The following is a 17,384-nucleotide window of genomic DNA, read 5'->3' as shown; positions in this document are numbered from 1 at the left end:
AGACCGAGAAACTGCCTGTCGAAGGACTACCACGGTGCGGGGGAAAACTTGCGGTATTACAGTGGTTAAAGTTACCACTGCATTACCACTGTTTTTTCCTTTACCATCGTACTTATGAGGCCCTCTGACTGGTCGACTCAGTTCTGGATTTACACAGGGGGTCATTGTGGGGATACCCCCATGGTATGCGGGCTGTACCCTGCTTGAATCATGTAAAGGCTTCCACCACCAGACAGCCAGCTGTGCAAGGAGATTTGTACAAGAAACAGGATACCTATGAGTACCATAACCTTATGGAAACTTGTTTTTTTTTTAGCAGGGACAATCAATAGTTCTCATCCCTGTTGAGACCTCAAATGAGGGCTCTTCGTGGAAACGTCAGATGACTCAAACGGGAGAAATTCATATTTACCCATGGTCTTGCCCTGGTGGTGTTGGGTAGAAAGCCCACATTTTATCTTATGAGGTCACACTCTCTACTTTTTGATGGCTTTTATGGGTTTTGGACTTTATCTTTACTGACAGCCAGGGTTAATCCACAGCTTGAATGAGAGAATGGCCATGTTTTGTGTGCTTTACCTTAAGCGTCCTTATATCTCCTAAGGAAAGGGTACAACATAGTATACCAGAGCGGGAACCCCAACTGTTAGTCATATGGCTAGGTTCGTGTTGGCTTTGTATAAAATTATTCGATGCAATCCATTTTGTCTGGTTGTGTCAGTTTTTATCCTCTCCACTGCTTCATTAAATGGAGGTTATCTTTGTTTGCATCAAATTCATGAGGGGTTAATGACGATTGTGTGTGTCGCGCCATGGCAATCTTTGTCACTCGATGCCTGTATCCCAATACTGTAAGCTGTAGTCGGCCTGAAACCAGTTATAACTGGTGTAACCAGATGCCTGTCTGGGATACTGTGGGTTCACTTCCTTTATGTAGGCGTGCATGGAAGAATGGTTGGCAACTGGCTCATCTCCCTTCTGTTTGAATGATGCTTGGTGTATGATTGGCTGCTGTGTCCAATCACTACCTTTCTTTGTGGGGATAAAAGCAGACCTGCTACTCTCAACTCATCTGCTGGAACTCTGTATCTGCATTCATGGAAGGGCCTGCCTCTCGAGGAAGGATCAAACTCTTCACCAGTACCATTTTAAGTTCCACTGAACCCAACAGTGAAACTCTGCCTCTCCAAGAAGACCAGAAGGAAGAGACTGTGGCACTGCTTCCCTTTGATCTAGTGGGGGCAACTGGATTACTGCTCTTGAGCAAAGCCCTCCTCTTCCCACAGGTCCTGACCATTCCTGTATCATTCTATCCACAAGTGGGAGCCTGTTTGCTGCTGGTACTCTGTGGCACAGGGACCATAGATGATTCATCCCAGGACATCGGGCAAGCACCCAGGCCCCATCTCCCCCATTTAGGAAGTTCCAGGGGACTTTGCTGTTCTTTCGGCTTGCGGTCATCCTTCTGTGGTTGGCTTGTCTCTGGCGTGACTTTGCAAGCAAATCTTCAATAATCATTCTTCCCTGTGGTCTTCTCAAACTAATACCAGACTCAGAAGTCGAATACTGTGCCTGAGGACGTTGAAGGAACCTTATGTCTCGAACTACTGCCAACTGCAGCCTCTCTGCCTTTCAGCTCCTCTCGCTTGAACTCTCGACTGGTGAACCACTTCGTCTCAAATAACCATCCTTTCCAAGGAACTTTGGGTCCCTCCCTCCTGCACTGGTGTCTCATTGCTAGAACCCATAGTGGTCGCTCAACAATGTGCACAGTAACTGCCTCAGGAAACCGCAAAACTGCCTGTTGCAGTACTGACTTTTGGTCCCAGGGGATTGCTCTTCTGACTCTGACGCTGATGGTGAGCTCTTTTTTCACTGGAATCTTGTTCTCTGGGTTCCTTCACCGCCAAGGGCCTTCTGTGGCTTCAACTCACTGGATTTCCAGAAAATGTGTTAAATTGGACCCTTTTGCAGACAATAATGTTCCTGCAACACTACCCAAATTTACAAAACCTGTTCCCCTCAAGCTTTTTGGTCTAGAAAGGAAACATGTTTTACTTCGCCTGTGATTGCATTTTGCCTTCTGGTATAGACTCTTCATTGAACTTATTGAACCTATTTCTACTTACCCGTTAGTATTTTATTTATTTTGTTAAATGTACTTAGCTGTAAACATTGTGTTTTTATCTCTTGCTTTTTCTTGTGCAAATAGTATGTTTTTATGAATTTTTGGACACCGAAGAAGGCACAGACCCCAAAATCAGATGTGAGAAAGTCTGATGGATTGCATTAGTCCTAGAAACCTATTTAGGGCAAAGTTATGTCAGTTGACTCTACATTGGCGAGATCAGGGAACAGTGCTCCCTCCCCTTGACCATTCAAGGTTAGCCTTATCTCAAGCCTTACTCCTCCTCCCTCAGGAAGCCTTGCTCGTATTCCCCCTATGCACACCAGACTGCAAAGGGTCAAGAGCTACATACTGACTCTACATATGCTAAGGGGGATTTTCCAAGAGGTGCCACAGCATTCCCACTAGCAAGACTTTTTTTTCACAGCCACATTTAGTGTTGCATCCTCCGTTCCTAAGCCCTCTCGGTCAGTTGGAATTATAAGTCTCTCCTGCTTTATCTTCCTAAGTGGGTATGGACTCCATGAAAAGCCTGATCCATATTCTCACTTTCTTTAATAGCAATATTCCATAGTTTATCAATCTGTAAAGTATTCATTAATGAGGAGGAAGTTGTACTTGTAACAGTATTTTTTCGAATATAAGAGAGTCCCTTCTTCCTTACATAATATCGAGGAATATCGACAAAATGCGTATTGGAAAAACAAAATGCTGTGGCTTCTGTGGCTGCTTGCTAAACTTCCTTTGGAAATGTAAAGAAGCTCACATGTTATTGGTGTTGTATTTTTTTAAATATATACATTTTTGATTTGATTGTGATTGCTTATTCTTCCTGCTGTGACGTAGGGTATATCGCTACCAAACATCAGACTACTCATTCACCAGCACCGAGGCTCTTCTGCATGCCCTCGGGGGGAAGGAGTTCATCCAGCGACTGAACAAGACCATTGATGAAACCATGCAGCAAGCTGGATTCTCCCAAAAGTTCATAGATGAAATAGTTACTCCAGCCATGAGGGTCAATTATGGACAAGGGGCCCAGATTAATGGGTTTGTAGGTGAGGACCAGTCTGAAGTATTTTTGTTTTCCATTTTATTTTAGATTAATTCCCTTGTCTTTGTCCCAGCACCATATTTCTTGCTTCTTGCTCCGCTATTCTAAGGATATATCTAAAATGCAAATCCCACTGAAGTGGAGCTGGTTTCTCTGGTCCACAAAATTTAATCAGGTTTTTAACATTGCAGTGCTTTTGTTCAATTAATAGTTCAAAAACCTTTCACTATGGGGAAAATGCATAGAAAACCAGTTCTTCAAAATAGTTTTCCTGTGGTGAAGAGGAAACCTGGTTTGGAAGTATTTCTCCCTTAGAGTTAAACCCCCTGTGATGCCTTTGTACGGTCTTCCTTCCCTCGTAGCCCATTTAGTCCTGCCATGCCCCTGCCTCTGAATCCTCTTTACCCATGCCTCACACCCCTATTATTTCCCCATCAGCCACACAACAATCCTTTCCATTGCCTGTTTTTTATTTTTTATTTTACACTCTTCCCTTTCTCCTACCCAGGAGCACCGCAACCCTTCTTGGCCTTCAGTCCTCCAGCTTCTCTTTGTTGCTTGCTATCTTCCTCTCAAGTCCTCTGCTACTTCCTCGCCTAGGATTCCTCTGTTGCACAATGCTTGGCTGCTTGTCCTCTCTCTCTCCTGCTCCCTCCTCCTATATCCTTGCCATAAGCTTGCCCTCGGTGCAAATGAGAATAGTTTTCAACAGGATTCATAGGATTGTATGCAGTCTTTGTAGCCAATAGGGCTTCTTTACATGTACGACTATATAAAAAGAAACCCTGTGGGCTAAAAATGCACACTATGCAATGCATCAACGTCTGGAGATGCTGTTAATCCTGTGGTGCTGAACAATTCTTCAGTAATAAGTTTTTCTTTTATAGGTGCAGTCTCTTTGGCTGGAACAGAGTCTGGCCTCTGGGCAGTGGATGGTGGAAACAAGGTTGTCTGTACCGGATTGCTTTATGCTTCTAAAGCCAATCTAATAAAGGGCTATGTGAATTCAGTGGAGCAAAAGACCCGACCTTTGCGGACCGGTGAGTTGAAGGCTGATCTTTTTGTTTGCAAACATTTCTGTGAAATGGCATCGCAGGAAATGGGTGTGCAATTACATAGTGTTGTCCCCCATGCAAACTAATCTCAAGTAGATGGAGAAAGCTGCACTACACTCTGGAGAAAACTGTTGTAGCAAGATGGCTATTGTTTTTTCATGTCGATGTTAGCAACCTTTTATGCCTCGTATTTCCTTGCAAATTATACAATGTAAAATGTAGCAATGTATTTGACCTGGCCACTAATTTCAACAAGACGATTTGTCCATATCTTTGTATGCTTTTTTTAATTCTTTCCAGGATCAAATTGAAGAATCCTTTGAATCCTCTGGTCAGTCATTTTAAAAAGTATGTCAGTATGTGAATCTGATGAAATGACTACTGCTCTGCAGGGGTACATGGATGAGTAAGTGGCTAAAGCGCCTACTACTAAACCACCCCCGATCCTATTCATAAAGGTGAAATGGGCACAGCACAACATGTATACCTCTTTTGGTAATGTGGGCCAACGGCAGACCATGTCCTCTGGAAGAGTGTGAACTGATACAGTTGCATCACAAAACACGATTTTATTATTTTTTTTTTTAAATGTATTAAGATTTCTGCACATTGCATATTTCCATTTAAATGACACATCTTCCATTGCTCACCCTCTCCTTCCTCCCCTCAATTCCAACTCCCCAGCCCTACCCCAATTAAACAGATAACCCACGGCTACAATCTTTAGAAGTCCACCAGAGATCCTCCCTCACCCTCAGTCCCGAAAGGTCCTGCTTCTCTTGTTGATCAACTCTCCCTCCAGAATCCCTTCCCACCTCCATCTTGTCGTGTCTAGTCAAGAGCTCAGGGGGGTTTGTCATCGGGTGACATGAACAATGCTTGCACTAGGGTGTTCCAAGTTGCCGCGTTCTCTGAGCTTTCCCTTCTATCCGCCTGCAGGGCTTCGTACCACACCGCAGTTTCAGCCATTGACCATCGCTGTAAGTCCTTCCACCACCTCTCAATGCACGGGCCGTCTCGCGGCTTTCATGCCATGGCTTTCCTTCTCTTCGCCAGGACCCAGGCCATGTCTACCATCTTATTTTCCGGTTTAGCCTTCTTGGGGGGGTGGGAACACTCCTAGTAGACCGGACTCTGGCTTCCACACATCTTGTTATCCCTCTGTTCCTGAGACTTAGTTTTATTTCCCACCACAACCCCTGTAGCCCTTAATACGTCCAAAACATATGCACCATTCCCGCCCTGTTCTCCCCACACCATGGACAACCTTTTTTCCTGGAGCCCGTGAACTGTGACATAAGGTGTGGTGTCATATACTCTCTATGGAATATGTAAAATTGGGTCTGCTTAAACTTGGCATTTCTTGAGACTTTCTTTGGGTACAACAGTGCCCTGGCCCGTTCTGAGGCCGAGAACTCTCTGCTCACATCAGACTCCCATTTGCTTCTCCCCTCCCTTTGGCACTCTCCTGGAGTGTTACCTGCAGTAACCCTTGATATAGTTGGGATACCTCATGTCCTTCTTCCGACACATCATACAGCAACCCTAGCGTATTATCCTCCCCCCCTCCCATGCGGAAGGCTCGGAAAGTCTGGTCCTCTCATCTTTGCCTTATGTATTATTCTGGTATATGTTAGGAACTGTCCTCTCTGTACACCAAACCCTTCCACTAACTCCTGGATTCTTAAGAGTCCTTCCGGCGAGAGTAGGCCCCCCACTGTCGCCACTCCCTTGCTCTCCCATTGCAACCTGAGCTGTGCTAAGTCTTCTGTGTTCTCACCATATATTGCTGCCAGTGGTACATGGGGAGAGTCTGGGACTCTTGCACCTTTTATTAGTGCCCTGGTTCTAGCCCAGATCCTTCTGCCAAACTGTAAAAGACTAGGGGGGGCGTCCTTCATCCCCCACCCCACCATAGCACATCCTTCAGCAGTTAGGGAGCCACTCATGCACCCAGCAGCTCATGTTCTACTGATAATATAGCTTGAGGTGCGGAAGGTGCACCCCTCCGTCCACATAGTCTCTGCATCGGGTATCTATGGTTACCCTGCACCTCTGTTCCCCACACAAAGCTGCTTATCATCGAGTTTAGGTCTCTGAAGAACGACTTTGGTATGAGGTACGGGACATTTACAAAGTGGTAAAGCAGGTGGGGGAGGGTGATAATTTTCAGGAGCGCAATCCTGCCCATCGTCGAGAGTGGCAGCTTTCCCCAAAGCTTGATCGAAATCTCTAGCCCGAGCTTCACCCCCAGCGATTTTTGTTGAGTCTCCAGTGCATCATGGTGAACATCAACTACTAGGTATCGAAATGCTTTGACCTTCCACTGCAATCCCAGGCACAGGAGTCGCGGCTCCTTCACCCCAACCCACCCTGCTAGCAGAAATATACATGACTTTGACCTGCTAACTGTTATTCCCGATAATTCTGCAAAATTATCTAGTACCTCCAAGTAGGACTCCAAATTATCCTCTGGGCTCTGTTCATACAGTAGAATGTCGTCTGCATGTAGCAAGACCACATATGTGCCATCCAACAGGAGCCCCGTATCCCTGAACTCCCGCTTCAAAAACACTGCTAGTGGTTCTAGGAACATGGGGGGGGGGGGGCATAAGAGGCATCCCTGTTTCGTGCCCCTCTGTAGAGAGAAGTGCCCTGACACATGTTTACCGGTCTGCACTCTCGACGCCAGCCTAGAATAAAGTATCTGAACCCATCTCATGAATGTTTCTCCTATTCCAAAACTCTTTAGGGAGGCAAACGGCCACTCCCAACCAATGAAGGCCAACGCTTTGACGGCATCCTGTGCCACCATCACTCATCCCTCCGACCGTCCTCATCCCATCTATTACTGCATGTAACTGTCTTCGGTTCTCCGTCGTCGCCCTCCCCGATACATACTCCATCTGGTCTGGGTGAACTAATGTTCCAATCATCCTTTTCAATCTTTCCGCAGTACCGCCGTGAGGATCTTCCTATCTTGATTTATTAGAAATATTGGGCGGTTTGATTCGCAATGCTTCCCTATTTTCCCAGGTTTTGGGATTGGGAAGATGAGGGATTCCTCCATGCTATGAGTCAGTCTCCCCGCTTCATATGCACCCTCAAGGGACTTTAGTAGTTTAGGAGCTACCTCTTCCATAAACTCCTTATCTGATATGATATGGCATTTAAAACACGCCTATACACAAGTGTTTCAAGGTGCGACAAGGCAAGGGGGGAATAGAGAAAGGACAAAAAATCACGATCTTACTAGGCCTAGCGACATTGAGATTACGCAAATGCAGGGGAGAAGTGCCAGTGGAGGGGGGGTCAGAGGATGGACAAGTGCAGGATAAAGAATCAACAAACAAGTAGTGCAAGTAATGCAGCCAACAGGTGGCAAGTGTGAGTGTTAGAAGTGCAGACAACGGGTGTCTAAAAAGTGCAGGAAAGGGGACAGTAGGGTTACAGCAACAGACCACAAGTGCAGAGGGTGCCAGCAGGCAGTGCGGGTATGCAGCTGGACGGGAAGGGACCTGGGCCCGAATTCAGTTATAAAACTCGGCCGATAATCCATCCCCTCCTGATGTCTTACCCGTGGGCAGCAGGCTAATCACTGCCCGCAGCTCATTTATTGTAAGTAATGCGTCTAGTGTCTGTATCTGTTCCACACTCAGGGTGGGTAGGCTTATCTCGGACAGTGTCGCTGCAATCTCTTGTGCTTTAGTGTCCCTCACTTCCCAATACAGGTCCTGGTAAATCCTCTGAAATAGCTCATTGATATATTTTTGGGATCGCCACAATTCCCAGCACTCGTCTATTTCAGTAATCCCCTCTCCTGTATCTGCACTCCGACACAACCATGCTAGTAGTCTTCCCGGCTTGTACCCCTGCTTGTGTAATGAGTATTTCTCGAAGCTGTTCCTTCCCAAATTTCTCCCACTGACCCAGACATTCCTGCCCGAGTCCAATGATCACCGCTTCTGCCTCCCCTCCATGCAAGCCAGTGCTCTCTACTTGCTGAATTGCGGCCTCTGTAGCCGCTAATGTCCTCTCACTCCCTTCAACCACCTCACGTCTTTGCTATGGTAGCCCCCCGTATCACTACTTTTAAAGGTATCCCATAGGGTTTCTCCTTGATCGACACCCGCCTCGTTCACACTGAAGTACTCCTCTATTTGCTGTGCTATGTCATCTCGAAAGGGCCCATCCTGTAGGGTCTCTGCGCGCAATTTCCATGTGGGTATCTGGGCTGATTGATTATTAAGCACAAATTCTATGGTCTATGGTGAATGATCAGAAAGCGTTCTGCCCTCCTAGGAAGCTCCCACAATCTCCCTAAGGTGGTCCCGTCCCCGTGAAAAAAATCTACACATGGATAGATTACTTCCTCGGTCCCATCAGCCACCTCCAGATTTCCTGCAAGTTTAGTTCCCTCAATGTCAACAAAACCTTAGCCAGCGGTAGCGTGTATTTGCAATCTGACCTGTTCAATGCTGGGTGTAGTGTGCAATTAAAATCCACTCCCCAGATCCATGTCATCCCTTGGAATGGAGTTAGCCTCTTATATAGTGAGCGAAAGAAAGTAGATGCATCCTGATTTGGGGGATAGGTGTTATCAGGCAGAACTCCTTGTCTAGGAACCCATGCACAAGCACCATTCTGCCCTAATCTGTGCAGACTCCTACCTGCCTGAAGGGCACCGTCGGGACAACCCAGATAAGGACTCCTCTCGCAGTGTTGGAGAAAGCCGACCCATATCCCTTCCCTCCCCACTTTTCCAGTACTTGGGTTTGCTTCTCAACCGTGAGGTTTGTCTCTTGCAAAAGTGCTTTCCGGATCCCTTTTCATCATAGGTATGCCACCACCCTAACCCGTTTGACATAGTTAATGAGGCCCCTGATGATTCTTCATTATTTCCGCCATCTTGGTCTATCACGTGTTCCATCCCCTGCCTCCACCCCTCTGTCGCGCCTTAGGGTTCTTTCCTCCCACTTCCCCATACCCTGGATAAACCCCTGGCATCTGCTCCATCGAATCAAGCTGTGTTGTAAAAGCAACCTCCCCACCCCCCAAAACTTGAACCAGAACGAAACGTCCAACAGAACCAGTCTGTAGAGGCATAACCGCCATTTATTCTGCCCAAACCTGGTAGTTGGGTACCACTTTGTACCCCAAATTCTCCTAGGAGAACAAAGAAAGGACAAAGACAACAAAAGGGGGGCGAGGCCAAGCATGTGAGTCAGATCCTCGTAACTACTAAGGATCCAACATACTAGGGTTGCAAAGAGGATACTCTACCCACCAAACCTATAGCCTGATCGATCCAGCCCATAAGCTGCAGCATTCTCAAGTGTGTGTGCATTTGTCTCAGGAGGATAGCTCAGCAGCAACGTGCTCCCATTGGAAGCAAGACGACAGAGCCACACAGGTTCGATCCCCGATTCTGCGCTGAGAAACCTCTGGATATTAAGCGTGTTATAAATAACCTATCGTATCATGTCATCCAAAGCCTTGCATGTACTGCGATCACCCATCGCCTGGCAGCAGCTCAAGTGTAACTGTTCGTCTCTGCCATCTGTTTATTCCGATTAGCCTCTATCAATGCACTGACCTCTTGGGAAGCATCGAAGAACAGGGTCCTTCTGTTATGCATTACTTTCGGCTTTGCTTTGGTATAAGAGCATATATTTTATGCCCTGTTGACGCCCTCTCTCCCTTGTCGGGACAAATTGGCCTCTCTGCCTTTGGACTCACAGGGTATAGTCGAGGTAGATTGCTATTGCTGCTAATCCTCGGCAGATCGTGCCACCCTCCCTGGAAGGCAAAGATCCTTTCCTTGTCCCTAAAGTTCAATATCTTGGGGACACTTGTTCATCCTCTGACAAACTGGCCTGCCGCCTGCTCCAAAGGCAATACCGGCTCTCCGTTCTCACTAAGAAGAGAGCCCTTATCCAAGCCCGCATCTCTGAGGCATCAAACAACTCGGCCGAACTCTTTAAAATCTGCAAGGAGCTGGCCAACCCTGCTGCAGTCTCTACCTCTCCTGTCCCCTCCCAGGCCCTCTGCACTGCACTGGCCTCGCACTTCAACTCAAAAACTCAGGACATCCTGTCCTCACTCTCCTCCCCTCTCCTCCCTCCCTCTCTTCCCGGCTCTTCCTCCTGCTCTCTTGCATCCGCCCCTCCGCCCTCCTTCTCTTCATTTCCACCTTTTTCTGCTGACGAGGTTTCCAGACAAGTCCGATCTATGAAAGCCTCGTCTAAACAGGTTCACCCCTGTTCCTCCAAAACCATCAAAGACCACATCGTCTCCCTGGCTCCTGCCCTGGCTGACTTTTGCAACCACTCATTCGCCTCTGGAGTCTTCCCATCCCCCCTCAAGCACTCCCTTGTGCACCCCCTCCTCAAGAAACCCTCTTCCGACCCCTCCTGCCCGGCCAACTATCGCCCAATCTCCATTACTCCCTTCCTGGGCAAGCTCCTGGAGAAACTGGCCATCTCCCAGCTTAACCTCCATGCTGAATCTGTTGGTAATCTTCATGATCATCAATCCGGCTTCAGAGCGGCCAGAAGCACGGAAACTGCTCTCCTGAACATCCGTGAGGACCTGCTCCTGAACCTCGATTCCAACACTCCCTGTGTTCTCATTCTGCTCGATCTCTCCTCTGCCTTTGACACTGTCAACCATGCCATCCTGCTCAACCGTCTCCGTGATAACCTGGGTATCACTGGTCAGGCTCTGGCATGGCTGACCTCTTTCCTCTCTGGTCGACCCTCCCAGGTCCAAATGTGCTCCTTCCTCTCTGACATCTTTTTCTCCACCTGTGGTGTCCCCCAGGGATCCAACCTCTCTCCCTGGCTTTTCAACCAGTATCTGGCACTCCTTGCCCACCGCATCGCCGCCCTCTGCCCCCACTTCCAGTGCTATGCGGACGATACCCAGCTCATTTTCAGGCTACCCTCGGCCTCCTCCTCTCCTTCCCTCATCTCCAACTGTCTGTCTGCTATCCAGGAATGGTGTGCCGCCAATGACCTCTGCCTTAACGCCAGTAAGACTGAGATTCTACTCATCGGCGCACCCACTCCCTCCTTCCCTGCAGCTCTCTGGCCGGCCTCCCTTGGCCCCCTTCCTGCCCCTACCTGCAAGGCTAAAAACCTCGGGGTCATCTTCGACTCCACACTCTCCTTCTCTCCTCATATATCTGATGTCTCTAAGAAATCACACTACCAGCTGCACCTCCTCAGAGGTATTCTTCCCTTCCTCTCCTTCCCCCAGAAGCTCACTGTCTCCCGAGCCCTGGTTCTCTCAAGGCTGGACTACTGTAACAGCCTCTATCTTAATCTCCCTGCCTCCACTCTCCGCCCTCTGCAACTTATCCAGAACAGAACTGCGAGACTTGTCCTTGGCCTCAAGCCCAGGGACCGTATCTCTCCAGGACTGAAATCTCTTCACTGGCTCCCAGTGGCTGCGAGGATTAAGTTCAAAACACTCTGCATTGTCCACAAGGCCTTCTGGGGCCTGGGGCCTAAATACCTTCAACTCTCTCTTCCTAAATATCTTCCTTCACGAGCCCTTCGCTCATCCATCTCTAACTCCCTCATGGTCAGCCGCTTCTCGAAGCAACGTGCTGGGGGTAGATCTCTCTCCGCAGCAGGGGCCTCCCTCTGGAACAGCCTGCCTGCCTCCCTGAAACTTGAGGAGAACCATCTCCGGTTCCGGAAGCACCTCAAAACCTTCCTCTTCGCTTCTGCCTTCTCTCTCCCCTGCTAAACCTGCTTAACTCCCCACTGAATTCTGCACTTAACCTGCATCTGGGCCACTCTCAGCGACCTCGGTCCAGGGCCCAGCCACTCTCCACTTGCACTGCCCCCCTGGCTCCCCCTGCACTGTGGGACTGTCACTGTATCCCTACAGCCCCCTACCCAGCACTTGCTCTGCACTTACCTCGCACTTGCCACCAGCTGGCCCTTTTTATTTATTATTTATCATTTATTATTTTATTACGCCACTTACCTTGTACTGCACTTTTCCCCCCACCTCCTCCCCCTGCACTTTCTCCTTTTCCCCTTACCTCTGCACTTGCGCGATCTGAATGACACCTGGCCTAGTAGGATCGCTTGTCCGTCTTCCCCTTGTTTCCCTCCCTCCCTGCCTCGTCGCGCCTTGAAACACTTGTGTATAGGCGCGTTACAAATACCATATCATATCATATCATATCATATCACTAGGTCGGGGGACCAGGGTGGGGGGGCTTATTGTGGATTCCTCCCCAACGCCCTGTGGGCTCTTTTCACCGTGAACCCATGCGATGGTGCCCCTGGGCCTATCTCTTGGAGCAGCATGTTCTCGGCATATGTAGTGGGATCTCTGCTTTCTTCCCCTTCCAGTAGCCCTAGGATTCAGGGGTTGCTTCTCCTTGCTCTTCCTTCGGCATCCTCTGCTCTGTCTTGTAACATCCATACCTTTGTCATCAATTCTTTAACTTTCTCTTGCAGTTCCTTTGTGGTAGCGGCCACCTCCTCCACTCTTCATTCAGCTTTGCCCACTGTCACACTCACGTGTCTCTGCAGGAGTGATGGATAAGCCTCCCTTGACTCTGAGTTCTCACTTCCCCTGTTTTCACCCGGAGGGATTCCTGTCAAATGCAAGATATACACTCAGACCTGAATTCACCCGATTCCATCTGGACCCTTCCCTTTACGTGTGCTGTGATGTCCCCTAAGGGCTCACCTTGATATTTAGTTAGATGTGCACTCCATCCTGCATCCGCAGGGGTGCGATTCGCTCATATGAATAATGGCAATTTCTGTTGGCTAAGTTCAGATGCCACACGCTGTTATATGCCTTCACAGCGAGGCCAAGTGTTCAAGGCACCAGTTTCTTCACTGGCTAGAAAGTCTTTTCCACAAGTGAACGTTGCGCAGAGAATGTTTAGTGTCCTGAATTGCCGTATTGTCTTGTTTGCCAAGGTGTTATGTGGGTGAGTAGCGATGCGTGTAGAAGTCAGCTGCCGGTAGGTAAGCACAGTGTCTTAAATTCGAGCGTGTCTGATAATGTCTCCCCCTTTTCCTTTGCAGGAGTGGATTATGTGATATTAGCGCCTCGAGACCGGGTTCGGTGCTACCGGAGACTTGGTGGTCTGGTAAGTTTGCACAGAGGCTTTGGTAAGTATGTACTGTTTTATGAGAGGTAGCGCAGTGCAATAGTCTTCGCGATATTGGGGTGAGCGCAATGACTAATGTCTCTTCTTTCTTTTTGCAGGGGTTTGTGCGCTCGTACAACTGACCTGGATTCCAGCGTCGCGGGAAGATTCGGTGAGTATGCGCAGCATTATTGAAGTGCGCGTGCTAACACTGTTCTTCTTTGTTCTTTACAGGTGCCGGTGTTGAAGTCCCCTCTTGAACGGAGATAGCTGCGGTGTGGAGACAGCACGGAGTACCTGTAAGCAGAAGCAGAAAGTTCCACCAGAGCATGTAAGCTTGAAGCAGGATGATCCAGAGCAGGTAAGCTGAAGCGGGAGGATCCGGAGCAGGTGAACAGAAGTAGGATGTTCCGGAGCAGGTAAGCTGAAGCAGGATGATCCGGAGCTGGTAAGCAGAAGCTGGCTGATCCAGAGCACGGCAAGTGTGTTGCTGATGCAGCTCACAGTAAGCAACACGAAGCACTGGAAGAATGTTGGGTGTGGCTTATATAGCCAGCCACACCCAAACACGAGAGACCATGAATTGTCATGCGCTTCCTGCTTGGCAACAAGAAGTGGTAACCAGGAAGTTCCTACAAACACTAGGAAGGACTTAAGTGGAGGTATCTGCTATGGGCTTTTTGTGTGCCTATGCCAGGCCTGCCAAGCCTCCACCCAGCTTGCCCCAACTACCTGCCTGGTACCCATGACGCCACTCTTCTGCCAGGTTGCGCACATCTTTCCGCAGGAGACCCACCTCTCATTTCATCTCACCTATGCAAGACTCCATTGATGTTCTGAAGGCTATAATTTACTCAAGTATTCTAGCATCTGCGCCGTCGGTGGGGGCCGCTTGGTTGTCCTCTGGTTATCGCATCTCGGCCTTCTGCGACTCCTGCAACTGATCCTTCTTTCCGGCAAACACATCCATCTTGGTTTGTCTTGATTTTGCTGGGGATTTCTTCTCTCCCCGCTCCCTTGCCCTCACTCCCTCCCGTCTGGCATGGCTCCTCTTTATGGTTTCTCAGCCCTTGCTTTTTGCGCCTTATGCCAGGCCGTGCACCTCAGCTCACACAGTGCTCACGCGGTCTGGTCCTTGTAGTAGCTATTAAACGGTTGCGTCTCCCCCTGCACAAAGGCTCTCTTCCAGTTCCTTCACCAAGACCCTCGGCCTTGTCTGTATTGATTCTCCAGGCCCTTAGGCTTCCCCTCCACGTGCTAGGCTATGGCGTGCGTTCGTCCAGGCCGTCTGCTAACCTGCACCTTCTTTGGGGATCCTCCCTGCTGCCTTTTTACCTCTATATTCTCAGCATCAAGAGGGTTCTGGCTGGGCTTCGCTGTGGGGGGGGGTGTTAAGGGTCTCGCCTCTAGTCCAGCAAATAGACCGGGGGAGGGTGGGCTGCTGCTCCCAAATTTCTCTGGGCAATGTGGTGGCTTCCCACTTCAGCCTTCCGCTGCCCGCATCCCGGCGTCTTCCTCCCCCCGAGCCCCCCCACCCCTTCAATATCTTGCATCTTCCAAGTCCTGTTGTGCTCTTTAGCATGCCCCTGACGCTCTTCCCCTGGCATTGCTTCTCTCCCCTGGCACTTTAATTCCTCAACGTGTGAACCCTGCTCCCGCTACACCCCTCGATGTGTCTGTCACTGCTCTACTGCCTGCCCCAGTTTGTGCTCCCATCTGCTTGTGTGTGGGGCTGCACACCTCTGCTCCCCCAGTGTGCCCGATGTGCTTTAACGGAGCTCTGCTTGCTGAGCTCCTTTTTCACTGCCCGCCGCACTGTCTATATTTGGTCTGCCTGAGCCAGCGACTAGCTCCCAGCACTTGCACACCTCCTGGGCTGCTGTGGTCCTCTCGGCTGGCGTTCCCCACCTCTCTGCAGTGGGCATAGTAAATCTTTGCGCTTACCAGTTTGCGCCGGCCATTTTGGAGGCAGCGGGATTGAACGCTTCGGTCTGATCTCGTTGAGTTTCGGTGCCTTCGCGAGTATGTTAGTTTGCGCACCTTCTTGCTTGCTCTCAATGCTGCCAGCACGCTGGTGAGGCACTTTAAAATTGATTAGATGCACAGAGAGCATATCAATGAAGGATCATTTTACGAAGCTCACAAGAGGCACGTCTTCTTCACATCGCAGCTGGCCACGCCCCCACCACAAACAACGATAATGCGGTTGTAGGAAAATATAGAAACTTTAATAAAAACTAACAATGTACACCCTAAAAACCCAGCCTTGTAAAGGCAACACAGAGAATTCGGACTTTGAGAATAAATGGGTACTCTGGGTGAAAACGGGTGTGCAGGCAAATGATTTGAGCAGCAAATGTTAATGTTTAATGATATACCAGACAAAGAAGGGGGCCCTAAAAGTCAAAAAGGTCCTTTTCCAGCAGCTATCAGGATGCACATGTCGCCTTTCTACCTGCCTTGCCGCCACTGCAGAGTTGGTGCTGGGGTTGTTGGGAGACGGTCTCAGCGAAGGTACATGTTTGTACTATAATTTTGGCATGGGTGGGGCCGATTAGCAGAACTCCCTTTCAGAAACTGAATTCCCTGAATCATTTTATTAATAAAAATCAAAAAGGTTGACGCTTTTTCACCCTTTTAGAGGGCATTATAACACTTTCAAGGGTGGCAACACTGCAGAACCAATGTTGGAAGCAATTGGAATTGCTTACCTCTAGAACTGGTTTGTAATTTTTCGTACACTTCTTTGACCTTTTCTCAACATCTTTAGGCAGTGAGCTTGGGATATGCTCATCTGAGCCAATTCATAGTCACCAAGTTGGCCCATTAAAAACCATCGGATGTTTTTAAAAAATTACAAAAAAAAATACTTGTTTTTCTTTAATCTCTATTGCACATTAGTACCCAGCGAGGGGGGATGGGGGGAGTGGCGGCCTCCCAGCCAATGAGGTGGCTCGGAATGGAGTCTTTACCACACAGGGAAGGAACCCGCTCCAAGCCTCCTCAGAGCGGGAGGCAGCCATCTTTCCTCACCGGGTTGTAGGTAAGTGCGCGTTCTCCCTGTGCCGTTTCCCATTTGCCCCCCACACCCTGCCGCAACCCTTTTTTCCACATCTCGTCTACTCCACCCCACTTGCGTGCGCCGCTCTGTCCTTCCCAGTGCCGGGCACAGCACCGGTTCGGCAGTGGCTGGATTGGGGAGAAGGGACCTTGTGTAGTTCCCTTCTCCCCAATCCATGGTGGCCATTTTCTTTTTTTGTTTTCATTCTCGAGTTGAGAAACTGTTTACATACTGTTTTTCAACTTGAGAAAAATAAACTATTGGTACCCCGGTACAACATGCCGGGGTACTAATAGCAATAGAACCCTCGGATGGGGGGGGGGGGGATTGCTGGTCTAATAATGCCACAGGCTTACATTAAGGCCCCCACTATGCTTGGGCCTGTAACTGCCACCACGGGGACATTACAAGACTGGTAATGCGCCCCCCGACCACCCTGCTCGCGTTCTATTGCTTTAATAAGTAAAAGCCAAAGACAGATTCATATCTTTTTGTGCAAAGAAAGGAATTTTGAAAAAAATGGCAAGGCTCTTGGAAAGGTGATGGCTTGTATACTGATAATAGTGCAGTCGTTGCTTGGTCCCAGTCCGGTACTGTCAGATTTTCTGCATTTTTTCTCATGGCATAAAGATGTGCAAATATCTTGTAAGTTGGTGTACATTTCCATAGTGTCCAACAGTTGTTTGTTTTTAAATCTTTGTATTCATTATCACACATCAACCTCCAAATCAATGGTCGAAATTTTCATTCCGTCATAATCAAAGTAACATAACGGTCAGTTTAACTAAATGGAAACGGCTTGTCATGTTTTCCAGGTATACATACTTCAGAACCGGTGAAGGACTGTTTCTGATCTTCTAATCACCTCCATTGCTTATATCAGGGCGGCTCCTCCACTAATATCTATATTATTGCACCTACTTATTGTATGGATTCACATAATAATTACAATCCTTATG

At 48.6% G+C, this 17,384-nt stretch overlaps 1 protein-coding gene and 1 long non-coding RNA gene across 2 annotated transcripts in view; both read left to right on the top strand.

Annotated features, from left to right (window-relative positions):
• Positions 1–17,384, top strand: part of LOC138492006 (uncharacterized) — a 1,139,453-nt gene that overhangs the window by 721,413 nt on the left and 400,656 nt on the right. The window lies entirely within an intron of this gene.
• PCYOX1 (prenylcysteine oxidase 1) overlaps positions 1–17,384 on the top strand; it is a 285,501-nt gene that overhangs the window by 99,009 nt on the left and 169,108 nt on the right. The window contains exons 4-5 of the mRNA XM_069618912.1: positions 2,975–3,186; positions 4,070–4,222. Of these exons, the coding sequence (XP_069475013.1) occupies positions 2,975–3,186; positions 4,070–4,222 (365 nt within the window). The remainder of the gene's footprint in view (positions 1–2,974; positions 3,187–4,069; positions 4,223–17,384) is intronic.

Source organism: Ambystoma mexicanum, chromosome 10 (assembly GCF_040938575.1).
Source record: "Ambystoma mexicanum isolate Mex_15411 chromosome 10, UKY_AmexF1_1, whole genome shotgun sequence".
In the NCBI taxonomy this organism is placed as follows: Eukaryota; Metazoa; Chordata; class Amphibia; order Caudata; family Ambystomatidae; genus Ambystoma; species Ambystoma mexicanum.
This window is presented reverse-complemented; position numbering and strand designations above follow the sequence as displayed.